The sequence below is a fragment of the Exophiala bonariae genome, assembly GCF_035927105.1.
Source record: "Exophiala bonariae strain CCFEE 5792 chromosome Unknown scaffold_10, whole genome shotgun sequence".
Lineage (NCBI taxonomy): Eukaryota > Fungi > Ascomycota > Eurotiomycetes > Chaetothyriales > Herpotrichiellaceae > Exophiala > Exophiala bonariae.
The window spans coordinates 636,132-653,030 of NW_027042485.1; the positions used below are offsets into that span (position 1 = coordinate 636,132).

The window sequence follows — 16,899 nt, forward strand, 5'->3', positions numbered from 1 at the left end:
AATGCAAGAGGGATTGGCGAACATAAGGGGAAATAGACAAAAATGATACTGCACCAGTAGGCCCAAATTGGTAGTAATTGCCAACAATTACTTCTGGCCGTGCTTCCAAATTTATTGATTGTACTCATGTCATGGATCTACTTCTTTCTTGGCACGGCTTGGTTCCGAGTATGACCAAATGTACCTAGGTATCAAGTAAATCGGTATTCGAGAAGCAGGGTCGAGCATGAACAGGCCTGGCTCTTACCCTCCCGTCGTAAGGTCCCAGGGGAGAAGCTTTCAAGAAATCCGCGGGTAGCCGGACAGTAGTAATTCGACATTCATCCCGCAGATCCACATACACGTTGCTGGACTTTCTCCGAAGTGACAACGATATGGCCAAATGTGAATCGGTGCGAGGCAATTGCCGTTGACAGATACGTCTCGCAGCAGTCGTGGTCAACCCGACGACAGTGGTCCTTGGTGAGGCGTGTACCGTGAAGCCTATGGCCTCTTAACGGACATCCTGGAGGCTCTGTAAAGCCCGAGGCATACATACTCAACAGTTGATGCCATGGGTCTGCCAGAGTTATGCTAAATGTCGGAGGTGGAATCCTGCATCGTCTGGCGGGGCATAGAATCGAATTCAAGGAATTCGCGGCTGCGAGTCCGTTAACACAGTAAGTAATTCAATGCTTTTCAGTCCTCCTGCCAGGCACTCTTTTTGACGGTATCATGAGATCGGCTTCCACCAACACCGACCTTGACTTTCGACCAGTCTCGCTCCATGACGTGATCTCCTTCGTTGATGCTCTCCCTTCTGCCTTCGAGATAGAACCTACCTCCTTCATAGCAACCCAGGTAGAGACCACTCCCCAGAGCAGTCCAACCCGCTCGAAGTAAAGCACCGCGGAAAAGTCCGCGAATGCCTTCTTTACCAATGATCTCCCGCGCAACAGTAAAACCACTTTTACGAGCGCCTTGAGCACCTTGGTATAGCAGGGTCGTTGCTTTGGACTTTGCGTCAGGTCTGGACGGTACAGGGTCGTCACCAGAACCTGCAGCCAACATGATTCTTGTTTTTACAACATCGATAGGTGTGGTGATCCATGCAGACCCGCTTCCGGCGATACCAGCACTCACGGCAGTGATCCAGGCGCGCTCGGCTATGCCGTCAACCGGATCGCCGCCTTTCTTCGCCTTCCTACTCTTCATAAAACGCTCCTTCAAGTATTCGAAGATGGGAAACTGAAGGCCGGTGAAAGGAAGATTTCGCGCAGCCAAAGCAGTGTATCCCCTCCATAGTCGCGCCGGGTTGCTCCTAAATTGCCGGAGCACCTGCAACGATGTAGACCCTCGTTTCCCTGAACTCAACATCTGAGCATTTTGCTTGAGAACCTCGGCTGGTGTCAAAATCGCACAGCTCACTAATTCAGCGCCAGCGCTGGCGGCAGCATGTACGGCAGGTTGAGGGAGGTATAGTGTCGAGTTGGGCGGAACGGCGGCATTTATGCCGGATTTGAGAGCTTCGTAGGTGGTGAAGAATGCGCCGGAGGATGGGATCGTGATGAGGATGATGGAGCCCACACCTTGGTAAAGCCCACGGAAGAGAGTGCGCTTGGAGGTGCCATCGACATTTTTGTACAACTTTTGGTAGTCTTCTGATTGAAGTCGCGTCTTTAAAGTATCTAATGGGTAGACAAGTAGGTCGACAGTGAAAGCAGCAAATGCGCCGGCCTGAGGTCACGCGTTAATATCATCTGTGTTGGTTGTTCCTCTGGGAGAGCTTACAAGCCAGATATCAGTATTAGTGTTAGAAGACATGGACAAAGTGTACAATCAGGACAATACATAGAACTGCAGTTAAAGAAAGGGGAAATGTCTATCTATCAGTATGCATATCATCGTGGGTGACCAAAGATTGGGATGGGCACTGTGGCAGAGAAGAATAAATATCATGCCATCATGGATGATGTTTCCGCGCTGGTGGATCAAGCTAAATATCCAAGGATGGAATACTGGCTCTTTGGCCCTACCACCACCAATATTGCTTGTAGAACGCTTGCATGCTGTAGTCACTAGATGCCTCTCGATAGTTGTAGGAATTGTAGCGACAAGGAGTACTCTAGACACATTATTGACGGTGATCATGGGAGGTTTCTTCACACATCTAATCTGATATGAGATCGTGATACTGCACCTGGCACGCCCGTTCTATTGACAGCTAGGTAGCCTTGGAAGGTGTAGAGCTCGGCGACGACATCATTGATTGTTATCAGCTGGGCATTCATGTAGACAATATAATCTATCCCTTACTTTGGTTTCACTTCCACTTCCTCCTCATCGACCATCAACCTGAACAGTGAGTTCATTGCACAGCGTTATCCATCAAAGACATGCCTGTCGGCTAACCTTCTTTATTGATGACCCCACTAACTTTCCTGGTGCACGCTAGTCTCGCCTAACCTGCCACTCGATCGGAAAAATGTTCGGAACTCCCACAAAAGTATCGCAGTTGGATGAGTCCAACAACTGGAATCATGTCCAACTGCGTCCAGCATCAACACTTGTTCCCGGTCTCCTTGCTCCTCCGCAAGGTTAAAACCCTTTCCCAAATCGACCTCGAACTCCCACTTTCATCCGACCCTCAGCCATGGCAACAGTCGAGTTAGTAGCCTCCAAGCCCGCAATTGAAATTCGAGGAACCCCACCACTGACTTGATCACAGGAAAGAAGTGCCGCTGAAGGCGGTCCAACTCGAGGCTCTGGTAAGGACGAATAAAGGAAGAACTACGGATATCGATCTAATACGAAACTAGGTGGTTATGAAGGTCATCAAACACTGCTCGAGCCGTTTCCCTACCACCGCCACTGGCAGTCTCGTTGGCATGGAAGTCAACGGTACGCTTGAGGTCACAAACTGTTTCAATTTCCCCGTCGTCGATCTCCCAGCCGATGCCCCGTATGAGCAACAGCAACACTTCAACAGCGCTGCTGCGGCTCCTCGTGCCAAATCCAACACTGCGTACCAAGCCGAGATGATCAGACACTTGCGCGAAGTCAATATTGATGCCAACAATGTCGGATGGTATACCAGTGCTAACCTGGGAAACTTTGTCAACATGAACTTCATTGAGAATCAACTGCACTATCAGAAAGACTTGAATGAGACGACTGTTGCTCTCGTCCACGATGTCAGCCGAAGTGCCCAGGGAGTCCTCAGTCTTCGTGCATTCAGACTCACACCACAATTCATTGCTGCACAGAAGGAGAATAAATTCACCACAGAAAAGTATGTCCAAAAATGTTGTTCCCTTTGTCATATTTGACTTCTTAGATACTAACAAATTGTCAACCTAGTCTTCAAAAGTCTGGTTTCAAATACACTGACATTCTGGTTGAATTGCCCGTCCACATCCACAATTCTCTTCTCGTCAACACCTTCCTTCACCAGATCCCTTCATTACTCGCCAGCGGTGTCCTCAAGCCACCTACCTCAGTCGCAGATATTGAGAACAACCCAGTTTTCAAAGAAGATAGCCTGGCCCCAACTTTCGAAAACTTGTCCATCAGCATCGACCCCTTCCTGTCACAGACTGCCGATAATCTGCTGGAAAGCATTGAGACTCACCACGTTGAAGCCAACAATTTCTCCTACTACTCTCGCGCCCTTGCCCGTGAACAGGCTAAGATCCAACAATGGCAAACCAAGCGAAAGGCTGAGAACGCTGCACGTGCCCTATCCAAGCAACCCGCACTACCTGAAGACGAATGGCAGAGACTGTTCAAGCTACCTACTGAGCCTAACCGCCTCGAGAGCATGCTGAACTCACGCCAGGTCGAGCAGTACGCCCGCCAAGTTGATGGCTTTGTGTCAGGAACCACGGGTAAGATGTTTGCCGTCAGAGGCAACCTTCTTCCCAATGAAAGTAACTCTGAATGATTGATTCTACCCGAACCTGTCAAAAGTGAATGACCTCACCAATCAATGATTGAAGGAACCTAGACAGAGTCTCAGTCGATCCAACGTCTTTTGACCAACTTGAGCTGACTTCGAAGTCTCTCGGTGAGCTATTTTATGCGAGGTGAGACACGGCTGGCTATGAACGACTCAAGGTTACTGGCATAGCATTGCATGATACAACACTCAAAAAGGAGCATCTGGGGGTGTCTGGCGTTGGGGGTACATTGAGCCCAGTGGATGCTCAGATGGATCAAAAAGTCACACTTTCAATGCAACCAGAACCAATTGCTCCATGACATGTATGAGGACGGTATTTCGATAACGGCAAGAGTCATGTTATCAGAGGAGAACAACACGATACCCAGAGTGAGATAAGTGATCTTGCATAGTTCATCAATGACCAGAGAAACCGGGTGACTATTTGACACGTGTGGCTTCCATGTCTCTTGACCGAGATGTCCAACTGTCTTAGTCTATCCTAGTACTTAAGTAGAAATTGAGAACAGAATCGTACATTCCCAAACATCCATGACTTCCCATTGTTCTTTCTGGCTTTCATCTCCTAAGCTTTCATCTACTTCGCCCCTCAGCTTCGTATGTACCGTGTGATAACTTCAAGTAGATCCCTTCCACTACTACCACAGATCTGAAGCTGTGATTCAGCCGTGAACTCGCACAATATAAGTTACCTTTAATTCACCCTGCATACTATCCATTACCTATGATTCCCTATGATTCAACTCTGGTCAATGACGTCGCCCAAGGCACCCAGGTCCACCTAGACCTGTCACCTTGAGCGGCTCGATACATCAAATATAGTATACGTTTGGCCTTTGACAGCAGCAAATCATTGACATGTTACAAATACCTCTTCCTATTCCGGTCTTGTTCCTAGCTCCTGATCTCATTCTGATTCTGGCCTTCATCAAAACTCAAGTCATGGCTCGTTTTCTTGTTTTACACTAAACTTCGTCTTGCAGAATATTTTCTGACTGTCTTTGCCCAAACTCCAAGATCCCTTTCCTTGGGTCAGCTTCCTTGCTGTGTTATTTGAAGCCTGCTGTTTACATATGATGGAGCATAGAGTGAACCTCCTTCCACGAGAAAGAACTAATTGGCTAAGAGGCTCTTTCGTCAAGGCTGCAAGATATAAAGCATGCGGTATTGCTGTGAATGTAGACTTATGAATTGATATTTTTCTTGGCAGCATTTCGCAGAGGGGGGGGGGGGGGGGTTAAGGGGGGGGGGGGGGGGGGGGGTTAAGTGGCGGCGGTGGTGGTGGCAGAGACCTAGTCTCGTGTTATACTAGCGGACTTTGTGCTATGTACAAAAGGTTCTGAGAGCATTGACTCTAGGGGCTCTGAAAGGCCTTCGAGTCTGTGAAGTTAGTCAATGCCCGCGAATACCAACGACCTGATTTGTGGAATTATACTTTGAGAACTAGATCCAGACGTTGTGCTCCTGCCTCGGAGCCGTTTTCGCCTCGATAGCAAATACTACATGCCACAAGCTGCATGGCTTAGATGGCTATCCTGACTTGCTTCCGTTTTCAAAATGTGTAACATTCTCGTAAGCAGTCAAATTTACGCATTAGTACCTAGTAAGGCTTATGATCTCGGGTATAATGAGGTAATATGTTCAAATCGTGTATGCCGTGGAGACATAAATAAGAGCCTCGAATCGACGAAATCCGCACTTAAGATAGAACTATGCAGTGACAAATGATGCTGCTAATCAGCAGAGCATTGGATTCACAATTATCATATGCACCGAGCAGCAAGATGTTACACATAGAACGGCAGTTAATCTCGATTACGGTGTTGCACCACTATTCTGGGAGGGCGGCGTGATTATGAACGAGTGTAAAGTACATGCGGTTTAGCGAGATCTTGTCATGCACATGAAGGGAATAGTAGGCCATGTAGTGGAAGGGTTCATCCATTTGGCTCATAAAGTTGCCGCAGTGTTGGCAGTCTAGCGGTTACGGGAAGATAGCAGCGTGATGAAGCAACGACGATGTGGAAAGGGCAGAACTGGGAAGGTGACGATGGTGGGGAATGGGCGGCAGCAGCAATAAGGTGGTGAGGTGTGATACGCCGACAAGATTCAAGATATATTAGAGCAGCAGCGACTATAGGAGGCATTATAGAAGTGGCTGGTTAAGAATCTCATTATTATTGCTATCCTCGTTATTACTATGGACAGTTACTCAAGCGCTATACCAATGGTGAGTATCCCTAGGGCAATGTTAGCATTGAGTCAGTTTGAAGCAGAAAGAGAAGAAGGGAGAGGAGAGAGAGAAAGGAACTGAGGACCCTCCACCAACCCGCACCCCTAGGCCGCCGGCAGAGGCTAACCCTGTTGAACCAGAGCCAACCAAAATGGAGATTAGTAGAACAACTGTGAAAGCTTGCAAATGTCCTAGGAGTGCGCCTCAGTTGACTTACCGTGGCAGTTTGAAGAGAAGAGAAGGAAAGATTCGAAGAAAGCGAGGGCACAGGGGAGTTATATAGACTTGAAAACCACGACAATTCGCCAAGAATGGCTCGAGATCAATTGATTGTATTTCGAGTGATTGAGATATGTACAGAGTAATCAGCAGGTAAATGCTCACTGAATCACTGCTGTATGCCAAAAATCACCCCAAGTTGCCCACATCAGGAAAGACAAAGGTGGATAAACTCCACTCAAAAGCAGTATCTGAGTGTTCGCATGCTTTGAAATTGCTGCAGCCTTGCCATTGCTACGTGTTGGATCCACCTCCGGAACTGATCGTCGGACGGACGGACGGACGATCGACCGACCGACTCAATCTCAAACCTTAAAAACCTCGACAGGTATTGTTGGATGTGCCATCTGATTTCTGGCTCACATTGGATGTTCTGCATTTTGACAGTGGGAAAGCAGTCAATTCTCAGCAGAACGAGGGGAAGATGTCGTAGATGAAGCCATGGGATTGGACTTTGGAGTCGAAAAAAGACCTGGTGATCATATGGAAGTGGTAGGCTACCAGGAAATGTAAATATTGTGATTTCGTGACAATGGAAAGAAGGGTTTTCCTTGGTAAGGTGGATACTGAGATGCCTCCGAGATAATCTGAATGCAGAAAGAGCCGGTCAATTATAGTTTCGTGCTTCGGCACTCGCATCTGCATCTCGTGCTCTTCGCTCGGCTTCTGCGTCCTCCTTGACAAGCTGTCTCGAATTCTGCTTTTTCTGATCCTGCAACTGCTTTGCAAGTTTACCACCTGGCTTAGATGCGCTTGCTGCTCTCTCCTGAAGAAAGACAGCTGTTAGTAGAGAGGACTGGGCTCAACTTGCAGGTGGTCACAGGGTCGTCACAGGTCAGATCCTCGAATCCGGAAAAACTTACTTCGGCTGCCCTCGCTGCTGCCGCTCTTGCGTCATCGGGGCTCGGAGCTTCAACTCTCCCGCCCAGGGTCCGCCCAGGTGTGTTTGCGGTTACTTTCTTAGGTACAGGGGTTGTGGTGGCCGTTGAGTTCTGTGGAGTTGCACCGATTGTTCGCCCTGGAGTGGAGAAGTTGTCGGGCTGATTGGCCGACTTTGAGCAGATGTTCCCCATCTCGACAACGGTCAGAACTTGTACCTCGGAAATCTTGAGCGAAGATGATTTCCAGTAACCTGGCGGCAGAGAATCTACAACCGAAGAGAAAGAGGAACTACCCAACTTTTAAGTCGAGGGGTGAGAGCGGGAGGGGAGCGAGTCTTGGCGATTCGTCGCCTCCAACTTCAACTTCTTCCATTCTCCCTTCCGTCTGATCACGTGTGCCTAGACGCAGCAGCCACTAGAAATGGACTCAGCTACTCTATCTGGACTTCACCTCAAAATACCGCGAGACGAAAAAAAGTGACGGTTTAACACTCTCATCACCGTGTCGACATACATGAGGTTCACTGCGTCCCTCGCTTCAACTTGCCGAAAGTGATGCGACTACGAATCAAAATGTTAAACTAACTAGGTGGGCCCCCAGAACATCTGTGCATACCGTGCAGTGCAAACTCTGTAAGGCTCTGTCGCAGCCTGGTTCCATCGGCATCGCAAAAAATCGACCTCACCCATTGACCCACCAACCATGGACTTCGCTTCTCAACTCAATCCTGTAAGTCATTCGTACTGACGAATCAATGGTATGTTCCCAACTTAGTTCTCCAAAATATGCGGAAATTTGATTGCCTCTCGGAAAACGGACGTAATGTCCGTCACAAGTAATGGGATTACTGGTCATCCCCCTAAGATCAGAAGTAAGTCAGAAGGCCCCAGATGAAAGGCAATACGAGGCTATAGTACCGTTGACTCACAATCAGCACTGTCTGTAAGTCTTGGAGGAGCGGCTTGGGCACTGGCTGGGAGCCAACTGTTCAATCAATGTTTCTTCGACGAATACAGAGACTAATGCAAGATCGGTTAAACAAGAAGTATAGAGACGACCTGATTGAATGCGATCAGCTTACAGACAATTCGCACCTCGATATCAGCTCAGTGGAAGCTTTAAATACAGAAATACTTACAGCAACCGATGTGTCATTTGCATGAATAGGGAAGCTACTGAATATGGCCGTGTGATTCCAAGGAGCTGTCGCGTTCACGAAAGCCCTCCACTTCAGGTTCTTATGTTACAATCTTTCGCGGTGGACCGGTCTTTCTGTTCTCAAACTCTCAAAATGGTTCTCCAGTGACCAATGGCGGCACAAAGAGTCACCCCCCGTTAAGAGCCAGGACCTGTTCTGGAGTCCTTTCATTGCCCCATAGTCCCACTCAGATCATTACAGCCTTGAACGGACTACAGTCAGCCAGAAAGTCCGATTGATGCTACTGATTGCGAACCTATAGCCTTGCAAAATCACCTCCCACCAGGCGAACATGATTCTTGGTGTCCACCCCGGTTCCCCTGCTGGGGTCTCCTCTCTCGGTGCAGCCTTACAGTCCGTACTCGGCCGACAACAGGGAGGGGATGCTCAGCAAGCACGACTCTTTCCTAGCGTTTGGTCGTCATGTGCTCATGGAGCCACCTTGGCAGAAGTTGAACTCACACAGGAAAGTTTTCCCTTGCCACCAATGTCGCTGGCGTTCTCTGGTCTAGACTCGATTGCAGGTACTGCTATTACAGGCGGAAACTTCAATTGAATCGGACATTCATACGAACAGCACTCACCAGCATCTTCTCATTTCCTTCCTCGATCTTTCCCTCTTCACATTCATCCAGACGCACTCTACGACAACTAATACACTCTTTACAAGAACACCTCACCGCCTTTACCCTCCCTCATCCAACGCTCTTTGATACGACTCTCGCGCCATTTCCTCCTCTTTTCGGCCCTTTTACCTTCGACAAGCCCTCCCCGACCATCTAGAACTCTCGACAATGGCCGGCAAATACGTGTGCACTGTGGGCGGTTGCAAGAAGAGCTTCACTTCGAAGCCCAGCCTCGGCGAGCACTTGAGGTCGCACACGGGCGAGAAGCTCTTTTGCGGACAAGATGGGTGCCAGTACACCTGTTCTGGTCTTAAGACCATGAGGCTCCACAGAGCCAACAAACACCCAACGGAGGACACTTCGTTGATCTTTTGCAGGTGGGAGAGCTGTCAATACAACAGCTCTCGCAGTGACAACTTAAAGCGGCATCAACCCAACTGCAGCCGCCGACCACAGATCTGGCGCCCAGTGCCAGACCAAGACTTACCTTCGGGCATCAGAGTCACCCGCGCTCATCACGATGACGTGCGGAGACAACAATTTGGGGAGGATCCCGCCAACCTCCCAGAGCAATGGCGCCCTAACGGAGGGCACATTGTACCACAACTAGAACCGCCAACTTCCCAGGCGGGCCCCGAGCTCGCGGCCCCTGAGCTCACTGACGACGTTGGCGAGGACGGCCAACAGGCGGTCCACCAAATCCTGGACGACAATACCGCCCAAGGCGAGGATTTATTCAACTGGGACCTTGCGGCCGCTCCAACAGCGGCCTCCAATAACATGAACGTCCTTGCCACTCCAACAGTGGCCTTCTACAACTTCAATCTCCCTGCCGCTCCAACAGCGGCTTTCGTTAACATAAACGTCCTTACCGTTCAACCGGCGGACTTACACAACATGAACGTCCCTGCCGCTCCAACAGCGGCCTTCGACAGCATGGACGACTTTGATCCATATCCCCCCATGCCCACAATGGGCTTTGATCAACCAGAGCCCGCCAACCTGGAGGCTCAGCCATTGGTTGAGCCAAACCCTGTCTGGGACTGGTCCCAGTTCATTAACCAAGAATACGTATTGTGACCTCAGAGTTAGGGAGGCTCTCGGAGTCAAGACGGAACAAAAGCGCCAGCATTGGGACTGGGGCAGCTTGATATTCAAAGGCACCGGTAGTGGGATTGGTAGCCTTGGTGGAAACAGAGAGCGCCAGCATTGGGACTGGGACAGCTCAGAGAGTAGCTCTTGGACTACGCAAGAGAACTCAATGGAGACAACGACAGCCAGGACCTCAAAGGTATTTCCCCTCGTCCTCACATCCTAATGTCAGCACATGCTAACTTGATGGCCACTCATAGCAGCCTTCCTTTCAGCTGAGGCAAAGCAGCAACACTCTTATCATCGATCTCAGCTTCATCAAAGACACAAATATCACCTCTCCCGCAGTACCCTATCTTGGAAAGTGGGTGGATGGGAGGTTTCCAAGAACTCTTTTCATCTTTTCATCTCTGTTGGCTATCGATCAACATTCTAATGGGTGTGTACTCACTTCCTTACACGGCCTGTCATTCGTATCTGGTATTTCTGACGTCTGATTAGCAAACATATTCACGACTTTACGACTTACACTCAAACACAACTACTGCAGACTCATCGAACGCAGTGGTTACTGGGAAGAGGGCGGTTGGGTGGTCCCCAGTAATACTTCATTACGACTCTACACGGCATGATCTACCACGGCTCTACACGAATCTCAACAACAACCAACACAGCAACTCCTGGGAAGAGGGTGGTTGGGAGGACCCCAGGAGTATATCGTTCCATTGAACTCACCAAACATGAAAACAGTAAGTCTCTAACCATAACTGACAAGCTCAAGCTTGTGCTAACTTTTATTCCTCTGTACTCTAGATCTTATCATCTCTCCACCAACAACTCTGAGACATGAAAACGGCAAATACGCTGTTGGCAGTCATAAGGGCAACAAGATATACCCAATCTCTTTTCTAATACTACTGACAACTGCAGACAACTAACATCTAGTTTCTCCCTCTACCAAAAACCTCCCGAGCCATACTCTCCTCTGAATTCAAGCCAGAACCTCCTCCTCATCAACAAAACAAACTCCATCCTCCCTACCTTACACACAAAGTTCCACCGAACAATTTTCAAGATACCACAACACCAACTATTAAAGAGATGGATTCAAAACACATTGAAAGAATCAAGATACCAACACTGAGATACCCCTGTATGCATAAATCGCTTGGAAATAGATGGCTCGGAAGAGTGGGAGAAGAACAAGACTCTTCGTATACGGGCATTGCGTTATGGGAGTTGCAGGACACATTTTGTACAACAACACTACGACTTAATGTTATTACGACCTATGTATCAAGACTACTACACGAAACCAGAGATACCCATTTGACGAGTTGGACGGATTGATTGTGATGGAAATTAGATAGTAAACTAAATATGAATGCAGGAAAGCATTTCATACAATTTTCTTGTCCCAGAGTATTGCGCCAATTGAGTCAGATTTACTAATTCGGAAGCCCTCGCTTTGCGATCGACATATCACTGACGTCGACGGAGACCTTCGTAGATCCCTTATTCACGATCTATCCGGGTGTCTGGCCTGGAGCATAATGATATTTATACATGATGAGAAGTGTCAAGCAATAAACGGTTTCGTTCTATGCCGCCATCATCTCAAAAACAGTGTCATTTCTTACATCCTTGGTTGCTGCTCAGCAGCTGCAATCGTCTTGACTCTTGTCGGCGAAGGATGGAAATTAAAAATAGCTCAAGCATGCCCCATGGAGTCGCCGATATGGTGTGGGTACCTCAACTGACGGATAAGCTAAACCAGTATTCAATAAGCACATTCTGTGGACATGAACGCCTCGTGTACAAGAAGATTGCACATTGGATTTTGGCTCTGGTAGGCAGCAGCAAGCGAGTGCGAAGCATAATGCCAGGACCTACCAGCTGCACCCAGGTGATGCATACTTCTGTCACCTCATCTTCTTGTTTAAGATCCAGATCCACGATACTTGAGGGACTTACTGAACCGAAACCTAAATAAGGCTCAGAGAAACGAAAGATAGGCACGAGAAGTTTGCGGAAGGCCACTTTTCCAATCTGGCTGCTGCGTCAGCGTGCCTAGGCTGAGGTACAAAGGTGACTTCGGGTTGTTAATTGCCCTACGAGTAACTTGCTCGTCATTGCTTGGCGACGGAAGTGCCTCTACATCTTCGTTGCTGTGCCAAGGTCAGGTAGACTCAAGGCACTACAAATCACTACATAAATAATCCTGAACTGCACTGCTAGACTCACTTGTGTAATACTGGCGTCTACTCCAGGCTCCATGATCAATGACAGAACCACTGATTCGCCCTCCCTTTGGCCATTGAGGGTAGGTATTTGGTGCTGCGAAACACGCTATTCAGGTACGTGGTACATTAGTTCCAATTTAAGGTACAGCCAAGGACCGACCCGAAACGTCTGCGGGAGCCACCGAGTCGTCCTTAGCCGACCACAATTGCACTCGAGTCGGTAGTTCGTCTGCTTCGTACTTTTGCCAACTTTGTTCCGTAAATGCCTGCCTACGAATGCGTCAGACCTCCTCTTCCTTGCAGGACCAAACCTGCGCCACAGAGCCAATGTACAATATGGCCTAAGCGCCCTACCATTAGCGTCTAAGCAGGCGGCCTTGAAAGATGTTGCTATTACTGCAGCCTCATCCTGCGTTCCAACGATGCTTCCCACGCTGCTCTTCGTATAGCCAACGTCGAAATTCATTGTAAGGTTAACTCTGTCACTTTTCGCGTCCCGAATGCGACAAGACGCTTGATCGAACGACGCTTCGTTTCATGGCTCTATCCCTCGTGTACGCCTCACAGGATGCAGCCTCTTTACCTGCGGTTGAGTGAGTTCCCACTGGACACCCAAATAGTCATGACCCTTCTCCGATAGTCTCGCTGACTGCCGCTATATTTTAGTATCGTGGCCGTCCACGGTCTTAACGGTGATGCAGTTAACACTTGGACACACCCGAAGTCGAAGGCGTTCTGGTTGAGGGACTTTCTTCCCAATAAGGTTCCTGATGCGCGCATCCTGACGTTCGGCTATAACGCGGCTGCAGCTTTTGGTCACTCGACGGCGGAGATTATCGACCATGCTAAAAGTCTGTTGATCAGCTTAATAGATAAGAGAGAAGAGTCGGAGGTATACAATTTGATGAACAGATTTATGAATGAGATGTTAATACGTTGTTAGGAGCTTGAACGTCCTCTGATCTTCATCGCACACTCTCTTGGGGGGATTGTAGTTAAACAGGTATACTTATTGTGGAATCCCTCTAGAATCAATCGACGGCTAACTATAGTTCTAGGCCCTCCTTCAGGCACGATTAGATCCACGGTATCAGCAAATTAAGGACTCAACTCTAGGTATTATCTTCATGGGTACGCCGCATGGCGGTAGTGATAAGGCGACCTATGGTAAGGTACTAGCCAATATCGCGCAGTTTGTGAGCCGGCGGCCTCATTCTCACCTATTGGCGGCCCTTCAAACGAACTCGGACGTTCTTCTCCGATTAACTAGCGACTTTCGGTTTCAGCTCCCTGACTACCATGTGTGTAGCTTCTTCGAGTTACGGCCAATGAAGGGATTTTCGACCCTTGTATAATATCCAAGCTCTATTTTAGTCTTCGATAGCTAATTGTACTTAGATCGTCGACCAGCATTCTGCTTTACTACAAACGAACTATGAAGAACAGGTCCCTATCGATGCAAATCACAGTATGATATGCAAGTTTGAAACAGAGGAAGACGACACTTTTGAGAAGGTGTATAAGCGGGTACAAAGAATGAGGGACTCACCACGGCGTGTACTCAATAACCAACTCGGTATGACTTTCTGAATCAATAACGAGAGAAGACTAGTTAAAATTATAATATGCAGTTGCACACAATAAGCACTTTGAAGTACCTCATTTATTGAGCCCTGTTTTTACGGGCCGTGACGACGTGCTTAAACGTCTGACTACGTCATTTACCGCCAAACGACGATCCCTAAAACAACATCAACAACGATTTGTCCTCTTTGGCCTCGGAGGGTCAGGAAAAACTCAGACTTGTCTGAAATTTGTTCATCAACACCGGCAGAGGTATGTTTGACCTAAGAGTGCTCTACAGTTGTTAATCCGGCACGTCGCCAGGTATTGGGCCATTTTCTGGGTTGATGCGGGCAGTGACAACCTAGTTCAGCAGTGCTTCGTTCAAATTGCACGGCTGCTCCAAACAGACGAGAATATTAACAGTGTCAAGCGAACGCTAGCGAATACTTCACTATCATGGCTACTTATATTCGATAACGCCGACAACCCCAACCTCCGCCTCACCCCATACTTTCCCCCGGGAGACCGAGGCGATATCATCATCGCCAGCCGAAATCCTCAGCATCAGCATTACAATACTGTAGGTTATGAAGAAGTAGACCAATTATCACCCTCCGACTCATTGGTATTACTCTCAAAAGTAGCGTACGGTGAAACCAGCCCCTTACTCGATACTTTAGAGAAAAGGAAGACCATCGTAGAGATTCTTGGTTATCATGCGTTAGCCATCGTGCAAGCAGGAGCTTATATTCGCGAAACGTCCTGTTCTCTCTCCCACTACCTCGAAGTCTACGAACAACGCAGGAAAGATCTCCTGGATAATCTCCCGCCACACCTGGGCACGGACTACCAGCACAGTGTGTACGCTACATGGCAAGTGTCGGTCGATATGATTGAGTCAACACAGATTTCGCGGATTTCAATGTCCAATTCTTCACTCCAAATATTGGGTCTTCTAGGCTTCTACCACCATGACCAAGTCCCCATCCAGATGTTCTACTGTTCTTGGCAGAATTTACAGGCGAGAGGGATCCGACCTGATCATTTCCCGTGGCATAATGCACCCTCTGATTTCTTCGATTATCGACATTCGGTTCAGGAATCAATTACACTACTCGCGATGTTCTCGTTGGTAACAAGAAACGCGGACCTTTCGTTATCGGTCCATCCGCTGGTCCACGACTGGTGTCGGGAACGGTTGTCCATCGAGCAGCAGCACTCGACCTGCCGACGAGCACTATATCTGTTGGCTAATTCTGTGAACTGGGAGTATCGGACTGAGGATTACACGCTTCGGCGGTCACTGACGCCCCACGTGCACGAACTGCTTCGACTACAGGCTCTGTACGGTGATATCGGGCAGGACAAAACACAATATTGGCCAACATTAGCACTGATTCTAAGAGAAAATGGATGCTCGAAGGACGCAATAATACTGTCGGAAGAAGTTTTGGAACTCGACATGACTAGACTTGGCGATGAGCATCCTGAAACCTTGAAGTCAATGACTAATCTCGCAAATCAGTACAGCGATGTCGGGCGATACAGTGAGGCTCTACAAATATCAGAAAAAGTACTGAAAGGGTATCAGAGTAAGCCTGGAGAGATTAGCTCTAGTGCGTTAAGATCAATGCATGATCTCGCCATTCGCTATAGCGAGGTTGGGCGATGGACTGAGGCACTTGATCTAACCAACAAGGTATTGAAACTCCAAAAAACCTATCTCGGGGAGGGTCATCCTGACACGCTGAGGACTATGAGTAATCTTACCGCTCGGTATACGGAGGCTGGGCGACACAGAGAAGCGCTACAGCTAACGGAAGAGATATATGAGTTGCAGAAGGTCAAGCTCGGAGAACATCACCCAGACTCATTAAGATCGATGCATAACCTAGCGATTCAGTATAGCGATGCAGGGCGACAGCCTGAAGCACTACATCTAACGGAGAAGGTCTTGGAATTAATGAAGAGCAAGCTCGGAGAACATCATCCTGATACTTTGGCGGCGATGCAAAATCTTGCAATTCGACGAAGCGAGGCGGGACAGAAGAGTAAGGCACTACAAATCACGGAAGAAGTACTAGAACTACGGAAGGCTAAACTTGGAGCGGACCATCCTGACACTTTGATATCGATGCATAACTTGGCAGTTTGGTATGGTGCTGCTGGACGGCAGGGTGAAAAGCTACAATTAACTGAGGAAGTATTGAAGCTGAAACAGAGCAAGCTCGGAGACGATCATCCTGATACTTTGATGTCGATGAGCAATTTAGCAATCTGTCATGACGAAGACGGACGGCAGAGTGAAGCAGTGAGATTAACGGAAGAAGTATTGGCACTTCGAAAGACTAAACTTGGAGACAGCCACCCTCATACCCAGGCATCGGAGCAATATCTGGAATATCTCTTGCAAACAAAATCGGAGACATCTTCAACGCCTAAGCAGTCACAGCAGCGGAGGCGTTTCAGGCTCACTTTTTTTCGTGGTCGTCGTCCAGGAAAAATGGGTGACGTGGGACAAGGGGATGGCCACGAGAACGCGGTATAGATGCCTCCAGATATTGAGAGTAGATAGATATAAACACATAAGCGCATAGGAATGCCGAGCTTTTAGAGATTTTCCTACCTTGATAATAGTCGAAGTCACTAAGTGTGTATATTCAGCTAGCTTACAAAATGACCCAAGGCTCTGGCCCCTTTTCCAGTGGTACTTGTCACGTGTACCGAATTTATACTAAGTCATTATTAGGGATTTGCAGAGGTCCCGAATCGCTCGCCAAGCATCACATAAAAGGCAGAATTCCAAGTATTTAAGAAAAGCCAAAAAACAATAAGTCAAG

The 16,899-nt window shown here is 48.2% G+C and overlaps 5 protein-coding genes across 5 annotated transcripts; 3 read left to right on the plus strand and 2 right to left on the minus strand.

Moving 5' to 3' along the window:
- Positions 1 to 678: 678 nt before the first annotated feature.
- On the minus strand, positions 679 to 1,803 carry LTR84_001504 (uncharacterized protein; the record flags this gene model as incomplete). Its single annotated transcript, XM_064845128.1, has 2 exons — positions 679 to 1,716; positions 1,771 to 1,803. The coding sequence occupies 2 exons, from the start codon at positions 1,801 to 1,803 to the stop codon at positions 679 to 681; spliced, it is 1,071 nt and encodes a 356-aa protein (XP_064707386.1).
- Positions 1,804 to 2,632: 829 nt separating this feature from the next.
- Positions 2,633 to 3,922, plus strand: LTR84_001505 (uncharacterized protein; the record flags this gene model as incomplete). Its single annotated transcript, XM_064845129.1, has 4 exons — positions 2,633 to 2,646; positions 2,708 to 2,747; positions 2,799 to 3,271; positions 3,340 to 3,922. 4 exons carry the CDS (start codon positions 2,633 to 2,635, stop codon positions 3,920 to 3,922), a joined length of 1,110 nt encoding a protein of 369 aa, XP_064707387.1.
- Positions 3,923 to 7,059: 3,137 nt separating this feature from the next.
- Positions 7,060 to 7,525, minus strand: LTR84_001506 (uncharacterized protein; the record flags this gene model as incomplete). Its single annotated transcript, XM_064845130.1, has 2 exons — positions 7,060 to 7,218; positions 7,316 to 7,525. The coding sequence occupies 2 exons, from the start codon at positions 7,523 to 7,525 to the stop codon at positions 7,060 to 7,062; spliced, it is 369 nt and encodes a 122-aa protein (XP_064707388.1).
- Positions 7,526 to 9,326: 1,801 nt separating this feature from the next.
- Positions 9,327 to 10,238, plus strand: LTR84_001507 (uncharacterized protein; the record flags this gene model as incomplete). The annotated part of the gene is made up of 1 exon (XM_064845131.1): positions 9,327 to 10,238. One exon carries the CDS (start codon positions 9,327 to 9,329, stop codon positions 10,236 to 10,238), a length of 912 nt encoding a protein of 303 aa, XP_064707389.1.
- A 2,792-nt stretch (positions 10,239 to 13,030) lies between these two features.
- Positions 13,031 to 16,607, plus strand: LTR84_001508 (uncharacterized protein; the record flags this gene model as incomplete). Its single annotated transcript, XM_064845132.1, has 6 exons — positions 13,031 to 13,086; positions 13,160 to 13,385; positions 13,552 to 13,689; positions 13,892 to 14,069; positions 14,125 to 14,329; positions 14,414 to 16,607. 6 exons carry the CDS (start codon positions 13,031 to 13,033, stop codon positions 16,605 to 16,607), a joined length of 2,997 nt encoding a protein of 998 aa, XP_064707390.1.
- Positions 16,608 to 16,899: the final 292 nt, after the last annotated feature.